The 26,268-nt window shown below is 33.2% G+C and overlaps 2 protein-coding genes across 2 annotated transcripts; one reads left to right on the plus strand and one right to left on the minus strand.

The window, feature by feature from the left end:
• Positions 1-939: 939 nt before the first annotated feature.
• On the minus strand, positions 940-2,608 carry LOC132615758 (potassium transporter 10-like; the record flags this gene model as incomplete). The annotated part of the gene is made up of 2 exons (XM_060330357.1): positions 940-1,613; positions 2,463-2,608. Coding segments are annotated over 2 exons (666 nt in total), but the record flags the coding sequence as incomplete, so codon positions are not given.
• An 18,148-nt stretch (positions 2,609-20,756) lies between these two features.
• Positions 20,757-24,077, plus strand: LOC132642000 (acyl carrier protein 1, chloroplastic-like). Its single transcript, XM_060359199.1, has 4 exons — positions 20,757-20,923; positions 21,469-21,579; positions 22,468-22,590; positions 23,763-24,077. The coding sequence occupies exons 1-4, from the start codon at positions 20,867-20,869 to the stop codon at positions 23,886-23,888; spliced, it is 417 nt and encodes a 138-aa protein (XP_060215182.1). The 5' UTR covers positions 20,757-20,866; the 3' UTR covers positions 23,889-24,077.
• Positions 24,078-26,268: the final 2,191 nt, after the last annotated feature.

Raw genomic sequence — 26,268 nt, forward strand, 5'->3', positions numbered from 1 at the left:
GCATGAGGCCCTCATGCTACAAAAGTAGTAAATTCAATTTTAAAAAAATATCACTTATGTTACATTTTTTTCAATTTCATAATTAATTTAATCTATTGGCGCGTGTATCATTATCTTATTGGTAAGTCTTTATAATTATTAGAGTTTTTCAGTCACATAATTGAATAATTTATAAAAAAGTAAATTCTTTATGAGGAAGGAAGTTTGGAATGAGAATTAGCAAATACAAAGAAATACAAGATTTGATATTCACTAAAGAAGTAAAACTTTGGAGGTTTAAAATAAATAAAAGGTGTGTTCTAAGGGTGCGTATCGGTCGGTTTATCGATTTACGGTTTATAGACACTCTTAAGAGATAACCAAATCAATTAAGATATTCGTTATCGGTTTTAATCAATTTAGGTCCTTAACGGTTTAGTTTTCGGTTTAACAAATAAGAAAATATTTTTCTTTTCTTTCTTTTGTTTTCATTTGTTCATATACATTGCCTTTATGCATAAAAGTACACAAATTACAAGCAGAAGCAAATCCAAAGACGTTATAGCTAAAACAAACTTGTTTTCTTTCTGGTCGAGTTTGAGAGAACTAAAGTGTCGCTTGCGGAAATAGGGTCCTGGAACGAAAGTAAGAATTTAGGAAATAGAGTTTGTATTTAAAAGCTAAAGTTACTAATATAATTAGAGATCAAAAGGTAATTTTAATATAATCTTATTGGGTTATCGGTTTAACCTTTAGCTAAAACTAGGGCTGGGCGTTCGGTATTCGGTTCGGTATTTTCAAAGTTCGGGTTCGGTAATTCGGTAATCGGTAATTCAAAGTATATACCAAATACCGAACTTTCAAACTTCGGTTCGGTAATTCGGGAATCGGTAAATCAAACTTCGGTTCGGTACGGTATTCGGTAATACCATATTTGAAACGTTTAGAAGGGAAATATTTGTTAGTATATATAACCGAACAGATCCAATAAGTAATTTTGTTTTAGGACAGAAGTGTAAAGACTAAAGAGAGTTGTGACAGAGACTATAAACTTTAACAGTTGATCTAAGAAGGTTAAATGATTTCGACAAATCAAACTTTTAGTCTCCCTTATTCATATCATTACATCCATACCTGAAGCATTGCCCATCCTTTTGGTATCTCTGAAGCCAATAGTAACAGCCAAGCACAGTAACATTAAGGTCCAATTGATCTCTGGAATATAAATCTGTCCATGTATTTTTGATGACATATTCACTATTTTAACTTTAGGAAAGCAACCCAAAGAGGAGCATTGTTTAATAATTGAAAAGGTTCCAGTGATGATGGCTTGGTTCCCCACCACAGCAGCAAGTATGGTTCTTTGTATCAACTTAGCCCTTTTCTTGGGCCTTTGAGGAAGCTTGCAACCTTTCATGGCCATAAAATCTTCTTCTTTCTCTTTACTGGACAATGTAACAAGCAATTTTGGCCAAACCATCTTTTTCTTTTCCTCCCTTGAATCAATGAATAACTTGCTACTATCGTCGACGCCTACCGACCCTCTTGTCGTATAATATCTGTCCTCCTTTTCGGGGGACGAAGTTGATGTCTTACGATGCTCGTTTGTGTTAGATCTATTCACACCCAAATCCCTGCCAAAACAGGAACCACCAAATTTAGTACTACAATATTTTACTTTTTGGGTAACCAAATCCATTTTTTTTTCTGTTTCAGGACTTGGAATCTTCAAGAAACTGCAATATTGTGCAGAAAGGTAAAACACAACAACAGCTAAAACCTCAAAATCCCTTGCAAAACTAGGAAAATCTGCAAATCAATCACTGAAATTCGAAGCAAAAGCTTCACCAGAAACAATTCAATTTGGTCTCCATAATAATCGATGCTTCTCTAACTTCAGATCTAATGAGTTTACAAACGAACCCCAAAAAAACCTAATGAACTTCATTTCCTTCTAATGTACAGGTAAGACATCAAATCGAAATCACCTTTACGTAATCCAGGGCAGATACCTCATCAAATTGAGCAATAATTTGTTGTATTCCTTTGATATACAAAAAGAAGCCACCAATTATTTCTCATACAATGGACTTATTAAAACCCCTATGCAATCAAAGAATGATTCTTTGCTTCAAAATCTGGAAATATATGGAAATATACAAGGCAGCTTCCATGAAATCTCTACCAACACCATCTTAGAAACCAAAACTACTCATAATCTGACATAAAAATCAAATCTTTAACACAAATGAGGCATCTTTCAATCTTCAATATAAATTTTCTTAATAATCAAACAAAACACTATCACTATCAACACAACACATACATCAACACCAAAACATAAAAAATAAAAAATAAATCAAATCTTTAACACAAATGAGGCATCTTTCTCAATCTTCACTCTAAGTTTTCTTAACAATCAAACAAAACTGACACATACATCAACAGCCAAAACAAAAAACAAAAAATTTAATCCTAATTACCTGTTAAAACGATGAGGAGAAGACATAGGAGGAAGAAGACTAGATTCCTTGTTATTATCAACAACTCTAGATGTTATTTTCTTCTTCACAACTCCATCAGATTTCCCATTTGAACTCGAATCTTTAACCTTGAAACACCTTAATCTTTAACCTTCCCCGCCTTAGTCTAATAAAATTACAATAAATATCCAAGCTCCCAACATGAACCACAAGATTAAAAAAAAAAATCAAGAAAGGACCCAAGTAAGTAGACAGAGAACAGCAGATAAAAAAATTCAGCAGTTACCTCACGGAAGAAGAAGAAGAAGGAGGAGGTACGAAGATGGAGCAGAATCAGAAATTAAGATGGAGAAATCACAGGCTTTGGATGAAGACGACAGGGATGAATAGAAAGGGAAATGAGATGAAGGTGGTGATTGGTGAAGTACTGAAGTAGTGAAGTGTTAGGTCTTAACTCTTAAGCCTCTTAGCCTAAAATATTGGTATTGGTAATTTAACGGATTTGGGCTCTAACTCTTGATTTTTACGGAATTGGGCTGGAGTTAAAATATTTTTACAATGGGCCTTTAGCCTTTACTCCTTTAGGCCCTACAGACGTATAGTATTGGTAATTTAATTTCGGTATTCGGTATTTACCGAATACCGAACGGTATAATTGTAAATACCGAATACCGAAATCGAAATACCGAATTTTATATTTTAGTACCGAATACCGAACCGAATTACCGAATTACCGAATACCGAAATACCGAAATAGCCGGTTCGGTTCGGTACTTCGGTTTTCGGTATTTTATGCCCAGCCCTAGCTAAAACCTCAAAACCGAAAAACCAACCCGATAGTCCAATAAACATATTTACAAAACCATTTAAAAACCTTTAACCTAATACAAATAAATCAATAACATTTTTCTCGGTTCGGTTCACCAGTTAAACTGGATTTTGCACACTTTTAGTGTGTTCGTTATGGAGGAAAACATTTCATAAAATATTTTTTCATATTTGGTTTTGTAGAAAAATAAGTTCCTTAAAAATGAGAAAATAACTTTCCTAGTGATAGTAGAAAAATTGGCAAGCTAGCATCAACCGGTTTAAAACCCCATGATAGCAATATTGTTTCCGTTTAGAAGGAAAAAAAATCAGGTATGAAGAGATAGAGATCAAATTAGGTCTTCAATTGGATATCCTTTTTCTTTTAAACCACACCCCCCAACCCAAGGCCATGAGCTCCCCCTTCCCCACCCCTCCCCCCACCCCTTTTTGCTCCGTTGATGATTCGAACCCACAATCTTTGGATTGGAGGTGAAAGGTGCTTACCATGTGAGCAACCCCTCGTATCTTCATTTAGATATTCAATGTTGCAGTTAAAACTTTTTACGTGTTGTACATATGCTGGCTAGGTGTTATACTTATTGGAGTGAATGGCTTTTAAAAAGATTGGACAAATTTGTAGTGAAATGAAAAGGAGAACCAACAAAAGATATGATGCAACGGAAGGGACTAATCCTCTCTTAATCAGAGATTTTGCGTTCGAGCCTTGGGTATGAAAAAAATCCTTGTTATGGAGTGCTTCCCCTGAATGGGCCTTACGCGGTGCGAATCTGAATTTAGTAGGACTTCAATACAGATACCGAACACTGAGTCAAAAACCAAAAAAAAAAAAATAGATAAGTACAACTATAGTGATTTCCTTAGTAAATACACATGTTTATTTAGAAGCTAATGGTGATGGTATTAGATAAGACCAAGTACAAGGTACCATTTACATAGCTCACTGTACAAACCTTCACAGCCTGAGTTGTCTTTTTAAGATAACATCACATTCACAGCCTAAGCTTTGGAATATAGTAGGAATTTCTTCTAGGAGGCCCCATCAAAAGTTTGTGAGGACAATAAAAAATACGAATTCACCCTTATATTAAGTAGTAATATAAAAGTGAGAAGCTCCAAATCAAAATGTTAAGAGAGCAAAATATCACTCAACAATAATGGTTGGGTTAATATAAGAGAATAAAACTAACATGCAAGAAAATTTTTTGAAGCTTGGGTCAGGGTGGGGTAGGGGTGGGGGGTGAGGGGGTGTATTGAAGATAGAAAAGAAGAAGAAGATGAAAAGAAAAGAAAATGGCTGGGTTTTAAATTTTTAGTGGGTCGGGTCGAACATATGGGTTAAAAAAAATTAAATGGGTTAGTAGATTTAAGTGAAAAAAAGGTCATGCAGGCTCCACGTAGCCGCTACATGGAACAAGTAAAGTGGGACATGGGGATTTAACGCCGTAGGAATAAATATGGTTTTTTTTCCAATTAAAGTACAAAAGCAAATATGAACCTAAAGTTAAACGACAATAGCAAATACGTTGAAAAAGTATAACGAATGACAAATGTAGCTTATTTGTAGGAGTACAAGGGCAAATATGACCCTTATATATATATATATACATACACACACATACACACATTCTTTATATATAATAAACGGAAAAGGGTCAAAATTACCCCTGAACTTTGAAAAATAGTTCATTTATACCCTTCGTTATACTTTAGGGCCAATTATACCCTTACAGTTATACTATGGGGTCAATTATACCCTTATGACTAACGGCTGCCACGTGGCATCATCCCAACCCTTCAAAATTATTTTACCCTCAAATAATTTTTTACCCACTAAAATAACTCAACCCGATCCGATTTTTTTTTCGAGCAAAAATAATACGGATACTTTTTCCAGGAAAAAAAATAAAAATAATTTCGTATTATATTTGCTGGAAAAAAAATTGTTGAGTTATTTTAGTAGGTAAAAAATTATTTGAGGGTAAAATAATTTTGAAGGGTTGGGATGATGCCACGTGACAGCCGTTAGTCATAAGGGTATAATTGACCCCATAGTATAACTGTAAGGGTATAATTGGCCCTAAAGTATAACGAAGGGTATAAATAAACTATTTTTCAAAGTTCAGGGATAATTTTGGCCCTTTTCCGTATAATAAATGTATAATCAATATATACTCAGTGTATAATATACACACTAATTATCCATCTTTTGGGAATATTTCTTAAAAGCAAGCCGAAAAGGATTGACAAACTGGTGTATTAGCTGTCAGGGACTATCATAATCAAAGAAGAAAGAGTTTAATGGTCAAGGAGAATTTCATACCGCAACCTCTCTGTAATTCTAAAGCATCATCTTCAACATCAAGAAAAGTATTAGTTAATCAATATCAATCAAAAGCAACCTATTAGGAGCCTTTCTTGTTTCCATAAACAGTTTCAATCATAAAAAATATTAGAGTTATCGGGACGAAGATACTCAAATCAAACCCAGAAGAGAGAAAATGAGGCCAAAGCAAAAGCCACAAATTGAATCTTAAAGAGAATAAAAGAAAGAAGGAGAAAGAAAAGGGCCAAATAAAGAACCATAAACTGACACTTAGAAAGAGAAAGAAAAGAAGAAGAAAAAAGGCCCAAATTGAGAAAGAGGGGGAAGGAAGAGAATCAAATTTATCGTTTTGTCTTTATTTTAGGCCTAAAGTGTATTTCGGGTAATTTAGTTTAAAGTTGGGACGTTTGATTGTTGGCAGCCAAATTATATGCCTTTTCCCAAAATAATATGGAGGGCATTTTTGGTTCAAGAGGTGGAAGGGGGATATTTTTTAGTCAAATTTAATAGATTAGGAATATTTTAAGTCAAAAGATAATGTTAAAGACATTTTTGGCCCAATAAATGATATGAAGTATTTTTTTAGTCAAATCCAATAGGTTAGGTACATTTTTTTACCCTTTCTGTACATTAAATAAGGGTTGAATTGCACAAATGTCTGAAATTGCGCTCCAAGAAGCTTAACTTTAGCAAAAATGTCTTAAGTTTTGCCCTATGACTCGTCTAAAACTAAATGAATACAGGATGAAAACAATTTGTCTTCTTGTTACTTTCAGTGGGAGATGGACCTTGAATTACGAGTACTTGGATCATGATACGAAGCTTCTCGTTGCGGAAGGAATAATTGTTTGATGTTTTTCCTATGCAAATTAGTGAAGTCACAAATTTAATTATGAGAAGTATGAAATAATTAAAATATGGTTTGCTATAAAGTTGAGAACATGTAAAGGAATGCGTGCAAATATAAGACGATGAATTTAGAACCTGTATATATTTGCTGAAGAATGATTCAAATTTTAAGAATTTTGATTTTATAGTCAAAACATTGGAAATAAATTTTAAACTTATAGATGCTTCAGACTCCCGTGGTAAGATTCAACTAGCAGAAGAGCAGTAAATAATGAAAATAGACAACCAACAAGCAATGCAAGACATTCAGTATAACGAGTATAATTTGATTTGAAAGAGATTCATTTTAATTAAAAATAATAATTAAAAACATAGTTAAAATAACTTTGAGGCGAGAGAAACTACTATTCACCTCCTACATGTACTTTAGGAATGGGAATTTTTACATGTAATTAACTATTAGAGGTATTTAAATATAATAACTACACTTTAAATAAATTACAATCCGTAGTTATATTGTGTATTCCGATTACCCATCATAGCTATATTGTATTCAAGCATTCAAAAGCTCATATTTCAAAAGGCACGAGGACGTCGTCTTCTTCTCCCTCCATCATCGGCCGCCAGCGAAGAATCTCCCACATCACCTCTTGGCCCGAAACTCGTGGTTAATATTTTCTTGGTTTGTTTTTGCTTTGTGGGTCGGTTTCAATTTCTTCTAAAATAAAAAAGGAAAAGTCTCTGATTTTTCTTGCATTTGACTAATCTTGAAAGGTAGCTGAAAGTTTTGCTCTTTTTAGCTTGTGGGTTTTGATTGTGGCAAAAAATCCTACCGGTATCATTGGTTTTCAGAATAAATAAAGATCAAAACTTTCTGTTTTTTCTTATTAAATCTTGATTACATTTTCTTTACGCCGGCGATGGGTCTCCCCTCCGTCATCTCTGGTCGCCACCAAAGAATCTCTGGCCGGAATTCACGGCTTCTTCTCCTTCTTGTATCTCAGATCTAAATGTATTTGCTCAATTTCCAGAGGAACTTCTACATCTCTGGCCGGAATCCAGGGCGTCTTCTGCTTCTTGCATCTAAGATCTGAACGTATTTTATTTCTTAGATCTCCAGATTTGACTATATTCGTCATTTTCTGAGTGTAAATATAAGGCATATGTATTTGCCTGATTCAAACTAGATGTATTTGACTGATCTACATACATATATATTTTGACTGAATGTATTTTGAACTGTGTATTTGAATAAACCCGAATACACGCAAAACAAATAAAACATAGATGTATTTGGCAGCCTGTATTTTGCAACTGTATATTTGAATACAGTCAAATACACGCGAAATTAACATAGCTACAAAATGTGATTAAGAAAAAAGTAGCTGCTATTGATCAGAAGCCTAAAAACTATTAGTAAGTATTTATGTAAGTTATTACCCTTAGGAATAACGGGCTCTTCGAATGTATTTTGTGGGTTTGAAAGTTGTTATTGATCATCAGAAAAAAGAGAACTTTAGCACAGAAAATTTATGGATCGGCCCCAAATGTCGGCCCATATTACAGCCACCTATCAACAATGAACAAACTGAAGATTAGTTATCTTTGTTACCCAAAGAAAAACTGAAGATTAGCCATAACGATGACTTCTATTAAGACAATTTATACAAGATCTTTTATTATTAAAATGAAGACGATCGCGAGGCGAATGTATAAGTTAATTAAATTGAAAGCTAGTTTGATCAACTTGGACATCCACAATGATTATCCTACCAGCCATTTTCAAAGTTCATTAACAAGGGGCTTTTTCTCTTTTAAAGCTATGGCACGTGATAAAATATCTATATTATATTAAAAGGAAGATAGTCTAGCTTGATATTAAGTCAAGTGGTATAATATGAACAAGTCACTTGACAACAAATTTTATTTGTATTAATTTTAAAAAGAAAATAATTGTCATTATTTAAAACTAATATGTACTCACCTATTTTGGTAACAATCTTACTAAATGAGCTAGTCATAGTTCATAACAAAACTAATACGCTATTAGAAAGCCTTTCTAAAAAATACAACATCAATTGATCAAACTTTAGTTCAATATATAAAATGGGAAATTGAACATGAGTAGTAGTGTAACCTCTCTTTAATATAATCTCCCAAATGGTTGGTAAGAGTAAATTTGTTATAAATATACTACCAACTTGTAGACCTTTTAATATTTGATATAAATGGTTGGTAAACATGATTGGTAAATATATCTACCAACTTAAAGATCTATTTTTATAAAATATAAACTTATGGGTCAATTTTTATATTTAAAAAATTTAAAATCATGATTTGAAATTCCAAATTATTCAAATTACATATCCAAACGCTGATTTCAATATTTGGCGATAGATATCGGTACTAGTAAAAGAATGTTAGTAAGAACGGCTCCTAAGAGTTCAAATATTTTTTTCAAAAGAAATGACCTACCCCCTTTGTACCTTCATCATCATGTGTCAATATTTTTCACAAAAAGATATTCTGTTTATAATTTAAAACAACTAAAATTGAAAAAGGAAAAGATTCCACAATATATTGTACCCAACGTACCTTAAAGATGAAAAGGACCAAATAGTAATTTGGAAAGTTGTTCTTACTTTTCAACACAATTTCAACACAACCTCAACCCTTTCTTGGTAAGTGGCAGAAGTGGTTTTAACTTAGAATCTCATGAACATCCTACCAAATTATTGTGAAAAAATATCCATGTCGAAGAGAATCGTAGCAAACACATTAGAGTGTTTTACTCCTCGTGCCTTTTTTTAGTCAATTTCTCAAATGGTCACTCAACTTAAGCAAATTATCTAGTAAAGTTATTTATCTATCTTTTGTTCCTCATATGGTCATTAAAATTAATATATTTGTCTTACAAAGTAACAAGAGCTAAAAGTCACTTTAAAAATAAAAGAAAAAGGGTTAAAGTAGTCCTTAAGTTTGAATTTTCAATTAAAACAGTCCTTAATTTTTAACATAAAACACTAACAACCTTTTTAATGATACAAAGTAGTACAATTTTAGTTCAACTCTAATTGTGATATTAAAAGTAAGGAAACACACAAAAAATTGTGACTAATAACTTTAGAAATGGAAAAAAAAAACTTTTTCATTTTATCACGACTAAAAAAAGAATATGAAATAGCCTATATGTACTCTATTTGTTTAGAAACTAAGGAGTTCAACAATAAAATAATATTTTCTATTTATTCATTTTATGAGTAATCTTTATTTTGACAAAATAGCTTAAATTAGTTTAGTTTCTTCTACGGTAGAAATTATGGCTAGGACATTTATAACTAATAAGGAAGACGATGAATTCCTTCAAAAAAAAAAAAAAACTAGGTCCTAATAGGAAAAATATTCATGTACAAAAATTAATCATAAAGGATTTTCGTAAAGAAAAAAACATAGGTGCATATTGAAGGACATCATCATAATAATATAAATTATGCATCATCACATAAAATAAGAAGATTCTATATCATCATTATGGTGTACTAAACTTTTTTAAAGTTTTCAAATATTATTTTTGTCATTCTTGTAATATTATTTGAATGAATTATTTTCCCCCTCCAACCCTGCTAAAAAAATTAAATAGCTCTCGCAACTTCGAACATAGTTGTTCCTCCCTTTATCTCATTTAAAATTTTTAGTACCTATTTTACTTTCTACATTAACACTCTTCTTACTTTTAAACATTATGAATCTGTATAATGAACTTACATATACGATGAACACAATTTAATTTACGAAGTAAGAAAGAGTTGGAGGACTATTATTGTCCGGTGTTAAAAAATAAGGGATGTTTTAACTCAAAGTCCAAACTTAAGGGACTACTTTGGCCCTTTTTTCTTTTATTTTAAAGTGACTTTTGGCTCTTGTTACTTTATAAGGCAAATACATAAACTTCAATGACCATATGGGGAATAAAGAAAAGATAAATGACTTTAGTAATTTCCTTAAGTTGAGTAACCATAAAAGGAATTGACTCGCCTTTTTTTCTTTCCTTTAGACATCATTTCACAAACTTTTCATTAATTTTGATTTTATAACACTATAATTTGTTGTGATTTTCCGTATGCGCATTTTTCTTACTTATTTTGAATTTCTTTTTTAGCAATCTTTTAACTTATTTATTGTTAAAACATAAAAACTGTTACTATGTGCTTTGCAATAACTTATTTTTTCCTGGCCTTTTACAGGTTTTTGGGTTGATGACAAAACCATTGATTAGACTATTGCTACCGTCATCCAAAAAATTAATTCGATCAATTTCTTGTGAGTCAGGGTCCCCAAAATCCTTCATTAATATGCCACTTTTAGTAAGCAATGGACAAGACTCATCAGAAGCTGATCTAGGAGGAGCCCAATACAATTTTCCCCGTCTCAATAGCTTGCGGATGTTCCGACGTACCCCTTCGCACACAGTGCATTATTACTGGAGAAAATTCGATAATGCATTCATGCGTCCTGTTTTGGGGGGACGAGGTTTTGTACCTTTTGTTCCTGGATCACCCACTGAACATGAACAAAGTGATCAACAGTGGCATTGATGGAATTAAAGCCAGAAAGTCCATTCAGCCTTGTGTGGACGAGACTTGGTTTGAACTGCTTTTTGTTTGAATTGACTCAGAGTTTTTCTCTGATTTAAGCTGTGAGAGAACCGAAGCATCTAATTATAAGCCACAAGGTTAAGGCAATGGGATAAGTGATATAGAACATTATAAACTTCTTTGGGAGCCCTGACATCATCAATGAGGGACAACAATATTCCTTAATCCCCTTCGGTTTTAGGATTTACATGTGGATTGTAGTTTTATTTTTATTTTTTATTTTAAATTCCACCTTTTTTTTGTGTGTGTGTGTGTGTTTTTAAAGGAAAGAGAGAGAGAGAGAGAGGAGACTCAAGATGAGGGGGCCTTGAGTACAGGGAGATAAATTAGATTCAACGGGATAATAAGTGAGCCTAGAGCAATGTCAGTGACTCGATAAGCTAAAATTTTGATTGACTGACTGAGGGAGAGGAATGAGGGTGGCGGGGGCAAGAAGGGTGATAACAACCTTAGCTTTCGTGGTCTAATTTGTGAGAGAAGTTTAGAGCGATAGAACTCTAAGAGAGAAAATAGTTTTTAGGGCTTCACCAAGTTTTTGCATTGGTACCATGTGAAAAATCCTAATTACTCAAGTCAAATCCTTAAGATAATGGACACTACAAATTAACTTCTTCGGAAATCATTATACAGTCAATGGACAAATGTATTCTCTAACAAAAACATATTTAATTTATAGGTCGTCGATAATCATATTCAATTGGAGGTTTTCATGTTTTTAGCTCACTTCTCTGGATTGTATATATTTGGATGTTACATACCATTTATAAATTGGACGGAGTAGAGTTTTGATTGGATATTGAAATTTTAATTTGTATGTTTTAAATCTAAAACATTTATGTTTATGCATTTAATTGATTACTTTTTTCCCACAACATTCGTCGGAAAGCTCTCTTTTTTTTTTTCCTTTGAAAATTTGGATTTTTCTGGCAGAATCCGTGGGAAATATTAAGAGGAAAGATCTTTCCTTTTTTTTTTTTTTACGGGTTCCCACAGTCCGTGTGAAATGTAAATGTCTTTGTCCACAGGTTCACTGAAATTTTCAGAAGAATTTTAACTAAACTTTCAGTAAGCTATGCGCGGAAAAATTTCCTAAGAATTCGTGAAAAATATTTTTCGATCATCACTTTTTCAACATTTTTTCGTTATAATTTCAATAGGAATTCAATATTCTCGTCAGATTGTCGAAAGGGATATCCGTCTAAAATAACCATATTTTTAGTATTATCTTTCTTTGGACAATGTTGAATCATCAATTTCTGAAGGGAATTCGAGAGGCTCTCCCTTAAGATAATTCTTTGCCTTTTTGTATATTTTCGTACACCTATATTAAGGGTAAACTTTGTAAGCTACTTCAGTCATCTAGAGTTAGCAAGAAAAGAAGACGCTAAAATTTCAAACTCTAACGGTCTATGTTACATTTTTCTTGAGTTGCTAACCTTAATTTTCTATATTGGGCTGTATAATATTTTCATGACCTCTCTTAAAGGAAAGAAGAAATAATATTCTAAACTTGAGATTTATAGGCTGCCAAACCTGCCAAACACAAAACTAGACTTGTGCTATAATTTTTAATGTCCACATTATCATAGAGTATGATGAGTAGGAGAGTGTATTTAGTTTTTTTTCTTTTTGATTTCTCATCCAATGTGCGGTAGCCTGACTATATTTGAATTCGCACCGCGTAAGGCTCCATTTGGGGGGAAGCGCTCCCTAATAGGAATTTTCCATACACAGGGCTCGAACCCGAGACTTCTGATTAAGGAAGGAGCAGCCTCATCCGCTCCACCACATCTTTTGGCAGTGAGCGTATATTTATTCGATTGAATGAGACCATTTCTTTTCTTATTTATTGCTTACTAATTATTTAATAATTCTATTTCATCAATTGTTTTACCTTTTGTTATAATAACTCTAATGAATAATATTATATTTAATGAATAATATTATAATTTTATTTTCATTTTGTATAATAACTCTAATGAATAATATTATATTTAATGAATAATATTATAATTTTATTTTCATTTTGCTTGTACGTAACATTATGAAACGACAGAAAATAATATAATCTGTTCAAATGTTATATTTATCATAACGATATGGTATAATACAGTACGTTATAATATGACACATTATGAAATCCTAGTGCAAACTTATGAAATAATATGCAACAACCGTCAAAACAAGTGAATTGTCGGCATACATATATAAACTTTTTGCCAAACCTATGGTGTCAGTGCAACCCACCTAAACTTAGGTCCACCTCGAGGCGTGATAATCTACTCTACCTCTCATCCCATTCCAAAATGGTACTGTTGCATTTCATTGAGTACAACTAAACCTGGCAATCCGTCCGATTTTACCGGTTCAAACCGATAACCGGACTGGTAAAATTGAAACCGAAATCGGTGTGACTGGTTTATCTGTTACGGTTAACCGTTTATAACCTACCAGTCCGATTTTGATTTTGTTGGGACCGAAATCGATTAAACCGGAACTACACCGGTTAAATCGGTCAAAATTAATTTTTTTTTTTAATGTAGCCATTGGATAAATGGGCTGGACCGTTGGCCAACGGTCCATTTGCAAAAATGATCGTTGGCAAACGGTTCCAAACACCCCTTTTGCCCCCCCCCCCCCCCCCCAAACTTTTTTTAACACTTTAACCCATCTCTCACCCCTATATAAACCCCTCTCCATTTCCATTTTAATCCACACCAATTCACTCTTCTCTTTCTCTCAATTTCTCTCAATTATCGTTAATTTGCAACAATTAGCCACTTTAAATTTCTCTCAATTAAATATTATAAAGTTTTATTCTAGTTTCAATTATTAATTTTGCAATTATAATATTGTTGATAGAGTTGGTGATTTTGCAACAATCCGAAATAGTTTTGGTGGATTTGCAATTCTAGCCGCCTTCACTTTGTTGGAAATTAGTCCGGCAATTTGGTACCTTCACTCCAACTCTATCTTTATTTTTCGCTATTTAATTTACGCAATTTAATTTGTTGCAATTTATTTTCTTGTGATTTATTTGAGTTTGATTTAAATTAATTCTACTTAATAATAGCGAAGAGATTTAGACGTGGTGCCGGTAGTAGTGGTATTGTTAGGGGTGGGTTTAATGAGGAAACAATTGTAAACGAAACACCTAATTTAGGTATTGATGTTGGTGGAAATAATCCACTTTTAGATCATGAGGTAATGCAACAACATTATGCCGACACTTTTAATGAAATTGATGATGATGAAACACAAGCTCCCGAAAATCCCATAGGAAATACAGGTCCTGCACAATCACATACACAAGACAAACCGCCAAGAACTCGTAAGCCAACCGCTAAAATTTGAAAATTTATGACTAAGAATAAGGAAAGCCAAACAGCTAAATGTACCATATGTGGACAAGTATTTGCTTTTAGGCAACAAACTAATAAGGATGGTGGAACGGGTACACTAAATAATCATATGAAAATTAAACATATTGATGTTTGGGGAGAGCAAACGGGTTCAAATGTGGGGGGTATTTGTCACGCCCCGAACCATGGCCTGGACGTAACACGGCACTCGGTGCCTGACTGCATGTGACCGAGCGAACCACATGACTTGCTGAATTATCATGATACATAACGTAAGCGGAATATAACGTGAATGCATGATGAGCCTTTATAAAACGTAGTAAGTCATAATGCTTAATAAAAATACTTGTTTAAACATGAGTGCGGAATATAACATGAATGAGCCAAAATGGCTATACGACTCCGAATGTCTGACATGACATAACTGACTTGTCTAGTCTATGAAACCTCTATCATGAGTCTGACTGGAAAACATACTTACTGGGACAAGGCCCCCAGCATACCTTAGATGCATGACTAACCATAAAACAAAAGTTGACTAAACCCCGAATGAGATGGGGCTCACCAATAAGCTGATACAGATGCTGTCCTACTGAGCAGATGTGTCGTCCTGTATATCAGTACCTGCATCGTGAAATGCAGGCCCCCGGGCAATAAAAGGGGACGTCAGCACATTGAATGTACTGGTATGTAAAGCAACTGAAAGAAATAACACGGGACAAGGAATAACATGATAAGAGCTGAACTGAAAACCTGGACATGAACATGAGCATGAGCATGAGCATGAGTACATATATACATAACATAAGTAAAACATGATAAGTAGGGAGAGCATTTCATAAACCGACATGTGAAATCACCACGTGGGTACGTAGAGTCTGGTACCTCGCCGGACCAGCAGAGCCCTCATACCTTGCCAGAGTATAAGGTGGTAAATCACCACGTGGGTACGTGGAGTCTGTTACCTCGCCGGACCAGCAGAGCCCTCATACCTTGCCAGAGTATAAGGTGGTAACGTGCCTGATGGATCCATTCAGTGTAAAATTAAGGTATCGTCTTATCTGGGCGGAGCGATCCTTGTCCTACGGTGGCTACGTAGTTTCAGGCTATCTGAGCCTTCTCGGTAATTTGTGCAACTCCCAAAAACATTAACATAATATAGTTGGCTAAGAAGCCCAAAATTTTCGTGAATTAACTTGTACTTGTCTTGTAATCACGATTTCACGAAGTAACTTGTAAACATGGTTTCATGAAATAACTTGTAAACATGGTCTCATGAAATAACTTGTATTTAGCATTTATGTATCTTGTATCATAGTATGAAAACAATCATCTAATATAGTTGCATGAAAACTTGTAGACATATAAGATATTCATGAAATAATCATCTTATTTAAAAACATGCATGCAAGAACCCATGGAATACAAAATATGGGTTTTCATGGATTACGGACAGATTCTCAATAATCATAATGAGTATCAAGAACACAATGATAGAATAATAGCAATTCAAACATAATATAGTCATAGACATGGACCTAGGGTTATCATGAGCATAGTATAGAATAGAAACCCTAGTTTTGTAAAGTTTCATACTTTATGGATTAGGAGGCGTGGGGAAGAACGATGATGTTCCCACACGTAGATAGTAACTCTACATACCTTAGTCGCTCCAAAACTAGAATTAAAGACTTGAGCTTTGAAGAAGATTTCCAAAATCTTGAATTCTTGAACCTTGAGATGGGTTTTCTTGAAAACCCTAGTTTATGAACAATGATTTCTTGCTTCGATTACAAGGATATACTTTAGAATTGACTTGGAATGATTAGAATAGGCTTAACTTAATGCTCTTGATGATGGGAGAGAATAGAAGGTCGTTCTAGGGCTTGGGGGTGTGAAGAATGAAGTGAAAAAGCCTTCGAACGAAGTTTTAAAATTACTTTCGGACCCATTTTACGCTCAATTTTACGTCCCGTATAATTTGTACGGACCGTATATCATACCGTAAAACCATTCCAGTGATTTGGACATTCTGGACCAATTATACGGCTGGAATATACGGCCCGTATAATTTTTACGGTCCGTATGTTCCACCGTATAATATTTACGGTCCGTATGTTTCCACCGTAAACTGACAGAACACTGTTTAGTAAAACGGGCATAACGTTTTGTACACAGCTCCGTTCAAGACCCATAATATACCGTTGGAAAACTATTTCAAAGGGCTACAACTTTCATCAAGGAAGTTTTCCCAAATTCCAAATTAATAAAGGGGTTATGGTCGTTGGAAGTAAGACCTTCTACAAACTCACTTGCAAACATGCCCCGTAGAGTGGCTTTCAACTTTGCTTTGCCCAAAGGCTCTTCTCATGTCTTGATTGGGTTTCAAGCACCATTTATACACTACTCAAATTGGGTTCATTATACCTCCGTCTTATGAAACAAATCTTAGCCCGAATGCACGAGGTGTTATAGTATTCAAAGGACGATAGACCCACGAACCGGTTTTTTAAGTATGACAAGAAAAAAGAGCATGTAGAAATAGCTAAAATAGTTGCTTTTGATGCTCTACCATTTTCTTTTCCTTCGGGTTTGGGGTTTGTTACTTATATTCAACGTTGTTATAATCTGTTATTTGAGGGTATTCCTAGAAAGTACTTGTAGAGCGGATGTTATAGATTTTTATAAAAAAATATAGATTTTATTTGCGCCATGTATTTAATTCTTTAAATTGTAGTGTTTCTCTTACCGCCGATTTGGGTCTTAGTCTTAACAAATTAGATTTTTTTGCTATTACATGTCATTGGGTTGATGATAATTGGGTGATGCAAAAAAGAATTATAGTTTTTTTATATGATGAAGGGAAAGGTCGTCACGATGGAAATTTTTTAGCGGATTCAATGTCTACTATTATGAGATTTTTTAACATTTATAGAAAAACACTTTGTATTGCTTTAGATAATGCTTCTAATAATACAAAGGCGATTGGTCTTTTAAAAAGGGAATTAAACCTTCCGCTAAAATATATTTTTCATGTGAGATGTAGTTGTCACATTTAGACTTGATTGTTAAAGATGGTCTTGAGTGTTTTGAAGATTCTATTCAAAAAGTTAGAAATGCGGTTACGTTTCTTTTTTGTAGTGCTAATAGGGCAAAACTGAGAGATTTTAAGAATTCTTGTGTGGAAAATGACCTTAGACCTAGGAAAATTCAAGTAGAAGTTGACACTAGGTGGAACTACACTTACATTATGTTACAACAAGCATATGATTATAGGATTCCCATACAACAAGTTCACAACCATTTTAATACGAATTATGATGATTGGTTAAATATTACCGATTGGGAAGATGTTTAGGAATGTGTTGAACTCTTACAAAATTTTTATAATGCAACTCTTGCTTTTTCATGATAATTCTATACCACGGTAACCGGAATTTTAGCCTAGTTAGCGGAAATAGCTAGAGTTTTACAAGAGTATAAAAATAAATCCAGTTATCAAGCGGCTATTTTAATATGACAACAAAATTTAAGAAGTATTTTTTCCCATCCCAACTTTATTTATATTGGGTTCTGTTTTAAATCCTTATTTAAAAATGTCTTATACTAAAGCATTGGTTGGTCAAATTTATACCCTTTTAGAAATTGACGAGGAAGTTGAACCATCTTTACAACAAGCCAAGCTCTCCATTGATGTCGAGTTTAGAAAAGTTTTTAGTCATTATTCTAATTTGGAAGAAAGTGCTACACCCGTTGCTCCACGCCCTACTACTTCTCAAAGTAGCAAAAAGGGCTTGTCGCATTTAAAAGTTTTACATTCACATCCAACTCCTTCTCATAATGCAAATTTTGATAAATATCACTTTTATTTGATGCAGCCAAATGTGCATTCGTGATTGGATTAGATCTAATTAGCTTGCAAGTACTAGTGTGCATTCGCGATTGGATTAGATCGGAGCGATGCAACCAAAACTCAGAAGCGGTAGAAGGCGAAGAGGAAGAGATTGAAGATTTGATAGCAAGTGGATTGGATCAAATGGAAGACTTTGAAGATATCTCCATGACCGAATATGATATGGCGGATATTAGCCAAATGATTGACACTTTTTGATTTTATTATTCTACTATTTCTTTGCAACTCATGTATTATTTGCAAGTTAAAAAAAACTACAAGTTGCAAATAAATGTTATCCATGAATGAATAAAATATATGGCGCATTGAGCTTTCTTCTATTTACTTGTGTTCATATTTTTACTTATATTAAGTTAGGAATATACCTAAAATATACTAAGAATATACTTATAATATACATCTACTTAAATTAAAAACTAGAAAGTTATATACTTGAAAAATAACTAAAATATACTAAGAATATACTTATAATATAAATATACTTAATTTATAAAATAGGAATTTATAAACTTAGAAAAAACTTAAGTTATAATACATATAACTTAAACATATATAAGTATATATAGTATACATATAACTTACACACACACATATATAGTATAGTATAGATATAACTTAAACATATATATATATATATATATATAAGTATATTCTTAGTATATTTTAGGTATATGTAGTATAACTTAAGCATATAACTTAATATATATATATATATATATATATATGCTGTTAGTCAGTAAATATATAAACTTTACTTATAAACTTATGTAAATATACCTACAATATATTAATAAATACTATACTATACAAAAAACAAAAAAAAAAAAAGGGGGGGGGGGGGGGGGGTTTCTAACATTTCAAACCGGACCGGTCCGGTTTCCAGTTTGAAACCGATAAACCGGAACCGGTGGCCAGTTCCGATTTTTAGACCGGAAACCGATCGATTTACTAACCGATTACTGGTCCGGTCCGGTCCGGTCCGGTTTGAACCCATTGCCAGGCTTAAGTACAATAATATACTCAATATAATCTCATTAGGTGGGGTCTAGTAATTTCATAATATACCTAAAATAATTTCACAAGTGAGGTGTGGATTGCGTTCCATTGAGTCTCAATATTTAACCATAGTAAGCGATCATTTGATCAAATTAAGTTATTCTGAGATTATAATTGAGATTACTATATGTCTCATCTTTTATATGAAATATATAATTTCATGATTATTGTATTAAATTTATTTCAATTTTAGCTGATACCTTCATTCAAATATTGAATAGATCTCTAATCTCAAAATGTATTCAGGATCAATCCACGTAATGTCTCCAACTAAATGGTCAGGGATAAAGTACGTGTGAAAACAAGTATAAATATCTTTGATAAATATATCGAAACACCAAAAATTTGAATCTTAGAGCCTGTTTAGCTAAATTTTTAAACACTATTTATTTTTTAAAAAGTCTATTTGTTAGAATAATTATTAAAAAAAAATACTTTTGGAGAAAAACAGTTTATGTCTGACCAAATATTTAAGAAAAATCTGTTTGACCAATTAACCTTTCCAAAAAATACTTTGAATATCAAATTAGGAGAAAGACAGTATTACGATTCATTGGGCAATTAGTATTAGTATTTAACTATGGAAATGATTTTAAATATTTTTTGATAGATTTTAATTTAATTTCTATTTAGCCAAAATTTAAAACACACACACACATAGGTTTTTAAGAGTTATATTTATATTTGAGAGACATATAAGTTAAATTAATGAGACGTAGTTTGATAAATATAAGTTTATGGTATTTCCTTGAAAATAAAAAATAAGTATGGATGAAGACTGAATATTAGAATTATAGAACTAATTATCTGAACACAATGTTTTCAGAAAATCACATTTAAAAATATTACTAGAAAGTTTGTGCACAAAGCATTTTCAGAAATTTGACAATGGCATCATCGTAATAAAACTAAATAAATAAATACGTAAGTACATAAATACTCTATTTCAAAATAAGTGTTACAATATCAATAAACATTTGTCTCAAAATAAGTTTCGCCTTAAAAAATAAAGATAATATGTGTTTTCAATTTTGCTTTTAGTATTTTTAATAATGCTCAATTTTACAAGAATTTCTAATAAATAGGAATAGTTTATTAAACTGCATATTATATTTATTGATTTCTTAATGGACGTATATGGTAATTTTGGGACGGAAAGCGTAATAAATAAATAAAAAAGAAGAAGAGAAGAACTAAATTGTTGTAGGATTAGTTGTCCAAACACCAATTCGATACAATCTATGTAGCAACAATCCAACTAACACCCAACCCGCAATAATAAAACGGACCTATAATAAGGGATGACTTATTCATAGTCCTATCACGACTATCCCTCTTGCTTCTCAACACTCTCCTCGTGCACTCCGTCACCTTCTTGATTTCAAGATCCCATTTCTCTTTCTCTCTTTCCATCAATGGCTTCTTTTACAACCTCATCAGCTACCATGTCCTGCTCCTTGATGCCAAATCAGGTTCGATCTTCACCTCCTATCATCTTCTCCTTCTCTTTTTTGCTTATCGATTTCGTTTAGGGAACCCTTTGTTTGTGCATCTGATATTCAGTTTATTGGAATGTGATTGTGTTTGAATGATTTTTGTGAATGAAACATGTTAGATTTTACTGCTCTCTAATGATTTTAAGTTTTACGCGCCGTCACTGTCAATAATTATTTACACAATCAGGTCTCACAGGTGATACTCCTTGAAATTTGAGATTTAAAATCTTGAAAATAAGATATGTTACCTGCTACAGCAGAGATGAAGATGGTGTGAAAATTCTTTAGATGTACATTAAACACTACAAATAATGTCAGTGTGTCAATCTGTTTGTGTTTAGAAGTTACTTGTCCTATCAATTTACTCGAGATTTCACTCTTCACAAATAATGTATAATTCTTTGCCATATATTAAGGCCATGATTTCAGATATAAGAGATTGAGTAACAGTATCCTAGTCCCTCCCTCCCCTGATCTGTGTCAGGCATTTAATTATATATTTTGTTCTCTTGTTTATGCAGGCACTTAACCGTGTCGCGAATTTGAAGACATCATCTCTTTCTTTCAAGGGCATAAGCTTCTCTTCCATCAGATTGAATCCAGCCACTCGTCGCCTCAGTATTACTTGTGCGGTATTGTCTCGTAACTGGGTGTTTTACTCTCTATTGCATACTGTGTTTTCTAGTTAACCTCTAGCCACGGCTGTTGTGATTCATTCCCATACGGCCTGTTTTGTTATGAGCAAAGCTGATGACGTGTTTTATTTTAAGCTCCAACAATTGGAGCATTTAATTTGTGAATTTGGTATTAAGTCATGTTGAGTAGATTTATGGAGATCACTAATTCAACTGTGAATAGCATTTATAAATTTATAGGGAGTGAATTCAAATAAAGTGGTTACTACCTGACATAATATCTCATCATGGAAGGTTTACTTATTTCAGGCAGTATCTTAGCTCTTAGCTCTAATTTATTTTTTTGCTTGTGGACTTAGCTCTGATAAAGGCACAAAAAAAAAAAAAAGAAAAAAAAAGAAATTCATTATAGAGAAAAATAAAAAGGAAAACGGAATAATTACAGAGATCCTTTCCAATGTTTTGTTCCACTCAAACTTACTATTATTGTTTAGATCGTTATAAAAAGTCAAAAACCGTATTTCATTCAAGAATTATTCCTCTTAAATATTTTCTTCTTTTAAAAGAATAATAGAAAGCAAGTTTTCTTTATGAGCAAATAGACTAGGTCCGTCCTTCATTCATACTATGCAATAACCTTCCCAGTTATGATATCCGAATAAACTCAAGAAAGCACTGCAAGGTTAAGTGATTATTTTCAACAATACTGGCACTAACACTATATTTATTGCAAATGTTAAGTGATTAACCTCTTTATCTTGAGATTGTCTTCTTTTTTCCACTTATATGTGACCTGAAATTTTGTGGTCTGTAATTTAAAATGCAACTTTTTTTTTCTTTTTCATATGCAGATTATTAACAATAATGAGAGTTTTATCTCTGCAGGCTAAGCCAGAAACAGTCAACAAAGTGTGTGATATTGTGAAGAAACAATTGGCTCTTTCGGCTAATACTGAAGTCAGTGGAGAATCAAAGTTTGCTGCGCTTGGTGCTGATTCTCTTGATACGGTATGTAGTTTGGCAATAAGGCAAAATGTTAAACGCATATTGTGTCTCCATCCTTTCTACAAAAATAGTTACGACAATTAACCTATTTCAGTTTGACTTCAAGGATGACTCAATATAATTAGTCTAAATTTTAATTTGAGGCCTTAAGTATACACATACATAAAAAAAACATTAGTTTTGACTTTTATTTTTGATACTGTTGCCTTTTACTTCACATTGTAGTAGTAATGTTTATAATTGTGAAGATTAATTCAAGTTCACAAGATGTTAACCATGTATTTTAAATACATTAACTTGGATGTTGTTGTAAAAACTTTATTTAATAATATGAAAATTTGAGTAATTTAGTTCAAAGTTTTAAAATATTTCTCTTAAATGTAGATACGTTTTTCCTTTCTTTTATTAAATAAATTTTGTACTTCTAACAATCTTCAATATTGTCTATTAAAATAAAATTATAAAATTCATCCTCAAAAGTTTTGGGCCTCAAAAGTTTGGGATCCTATAGCAAAAGCTTTACTAATTTTACCCTTGAGCCACCCCGGTCTGGCTTCAGCCAAGATTAGTTAGAATCCTTGGTTGATGCCAATTTGTCTAATTTAGCACTTTTGTATCCCTGTGCATGGTCTAGAGGAATTTAGATTGATTACGTAGGATAAAAAGTAGTTTAATTCAAATTGATTGCTGCTAGGTGCTAGACTTATATGCTTTCCCTTCCCGATGATACGGTTTCATTCACTATCCATGTCTAGAAACAAGTATGACCATATTTATACACTGTTCCTGGAGTTCTCGGACAAAAGGAGTATCCTTAATAGCTCGCTTATGTTTTTAACCTTAATTCTAGCCTATTTGCATGGCTATCATAGTTGGTATAAGGCATATTGATGTACCAATCTCACAAGTTATCAACAAAATAATAAATATCTTTAAGGGATAGCACTAAGAGCAGAAACGTTCTCTTGTTATTCCTCTACCAAAGCCCCCATGGACATAACAGATTTCTCCCAGGAACACACTTAGTTATATATCTGAACGCATTTGTTTATGATTTAAGAAGTTTAACTGAACAAAGCTTTCAGGTTCTTATGCAATGTTAATCTGTAAATTTTGTCAATACAAGTTTCACTGATTTGGTTATATTGTTTCTGTTGGATCTCTTTCTCGTTCAGGTGGAGATTGTCATGGGACTTGAGGAAGAGTTTGGTATCTCCGTGGAAGAAGACAGTGCTCAGAGTATTACAACAGTTCAAGATGCTGCAGACCTGATTGAGGATCTCATTTCAAAGAAAGCTTGAGATACTGAACTTCAGAGCTTCAGCTAGTTAGTTCATTAGGGTATCTCATTTTGGTTGTCTTTTACAGTTCAAGATGCTAGTTAAAAAAAAAAAAACTCTGTTTCATCAGAGGAGAACCCTGGTGGCCAGGCTTGTTACATTTTCTGTCGAACCCTGCAATTAAATCTATAGATATACATTTGGCTTTTTCGTTGCTGCCGAGCATTGGTGCTTAAAATCCACACACCTCTTCTAAAGAGACAAAAAGTTCTACTTACAAATCTCAAGGATAGGCTGTGGAAATAAAGGCTGTGATTACCATGTGGTTCTTCATTCCATCAAGAACCAATAAATATCACAGACCAATTACACGGCCTACAAATGAAGGGCTTTGTTCACATAATCACATACGTATAAAGTTTTGATCTTTTCCTAGGCTAACCCAAAGCACATTGATGTGAGGTCATCAGGTTAATTATCTTAAAAGAGTTCAGTAATACTAATGACTTTCTCGGGGAAAACGTTTGGAGGCATTTAGAGTAGTAACAGGACTGTGCCACCAATTATGCTTATTTGATTAAACTAGGAAATGTATGTAGATTATGTGGTCTGAAGGTAAAGATAAGATGAAGTTACTAGTCAGACGATGACCTTAAAGAACATGTTTCTCCGCTTAGTTCAGTTTACAAACATTTGTTAATACTACTACGCAAAACTAACAGAATATTTTCAAGTGAGTGTGAAATGGAAATATTCCTTTATCCAAAAACATGAAAATATTGTTTTTATAATTATACGGAGGTTAAGAGTTTGCATGGTGGATGTTAGGCTCATCAGGAGGAGGTCACGACCCTCCAATTTTAAGTGGTGGCAATTTGCAGGATTGCCCTTCGCTGGGGTGGTGGTTCAAATCCTCACTCCGTCAAAATTTAAAAAAAATTCGCAAGGTAGAGCAAAAATTCCCTCTTTTTTTTACTGAGCTGGGGTTCGAATCCAGAACCTCGAGGTATTAGGCGAAGACAAAAATTAAAGACCACCAATTTGAAGGGCAAAAATTAAAGACCAGCCACATGAAGGACAATCCGCGCAAAAAAAAAGATTTTAAGTCAAGACAAATCTTGATTGGATGAGTCACGACTAAAAGCTTTTGTATAGGGAAGCGATGAAACATTGAATCATAAGTAATGCTTGAAATATAATTTCTATGAATTAAATTTTATTTATTATTTATTTAACGACTGGATTATTTTCACCACAGTGCAAAACGTTCTATTTATATTATGTAAAGCCGGTCGCTAACAAGCTCAATCCACTATTTAATCATCCTGGAAATTCTATTTCCTAAAGACATGGCATGATCTATCAAAGTACTTTGGTGTACATCACATTCGACTGACTTCTGTTGCATATCAACATGATGTTGTAGATAGTGTCTTCCCCCTACTCCCACAAAAAGTGTTTAAATTCATACTCTTCAATATGGAAAAAGACAAATTTTGATGTCAACGCAAAGTAATATTAGTAAATCTAAAAGCTCATTAGTTTTGACCAAGCCATTGAGGAAGATTAATTTTAGGGGAAAGATCACGGATGCCCATCAAATAAAAAAAATTACCCTCCATATCCCAGAAAAATTAAAAATATTTACTCAAGATGTCTTTTAGTTATGATACCAACATGGTATATATACTAAGATGGTATCATGGAATATGCTTCAGTCCTTCTCTTAGTCCTTCATGATACCATCATGGTATATAAAATATACTGAGATGGTATCATGGAAGATGCTTCTATCCTTCTCTTAATCCTCCATGATACCATCATGGTATATAAATATATCGAGACGGTATTATGAATGCTCATGTTCATTATTAAAAATGACAGACTTTTTTCGGAAAAAAAAAACCCTCTATGATACCATCGTCTTATATACATATACCGTGATAGTATCATGAAGGACTGCTTCAGTCCTTCAATGAGACACTCGTCAGGATCATGGTACCATCATGGTATATAAATATACTGAGATGGTATCATGGAGGACTGTTTCAGTCCTTCTCTCAGTCCTCCATGATACCGTCGTGATATATAAATATACCAAGATGGTATCACGGAGAGGAAGGGTTTGGCCGATGGGTATGCCGGGTAAATATTTTCAGCCGATGGATGTAGAACTGAAAATAGTTTGGGAGGGAACATGGGCGGATAAATATTTTATATTTTGAGGGCAATTAGTGATGTTTTCCCTTAATTTTATGACCTATTACAAGTGGTTTTTAGTCACATAGTCCTTCTTGAAGGTAGGTAAAATATAGTATAGTCAATTTATAGTGAATACACTAAAAATTATAGGATCAATTTTTTCTATTCATATTATAACTGGTCATGTGAGATCATCTCT

The sequence above is a fragment of the Lycium barbarum genome, chromosome 1 (assembly GCF_019175385.1).
Source record: "Lycium barbarum isolate Lr01 chromosome 1, ASM1917538v2, whole genome shotgun sequence".
Lineage (NCBI taxonomy): Eukaryota > Viridiplantae > Streptophyta > Magnoliopsida > Solanales > Solanaceae > Lycium > Lycium barbarum.

Bases quoted from the DNA above. Each gene is read 5' to 3' on its own strand.
- LOC132642000 (XM_060359199.1), top strand. From the start codon at position 20,867: ATGGCTTCTTTTACAACCTCATCAGCTACCATGTCCTGCTCCTTGATG. The intron at 20,924-21,468 runs GTTCGATCTTCA...TTGTTTATGCAG, and splicing joins GCTCCTTGATGCCAAATCAG to GCACTTAACCGTGTCGCGAA. The intron at 22,591-23,762 runs GTATGTAGTTTG...TTTCTCGTTCAG, and splicing joins GTGCTGATTCTCTTGATACG to GTGGAGATTGTCATGGGACT.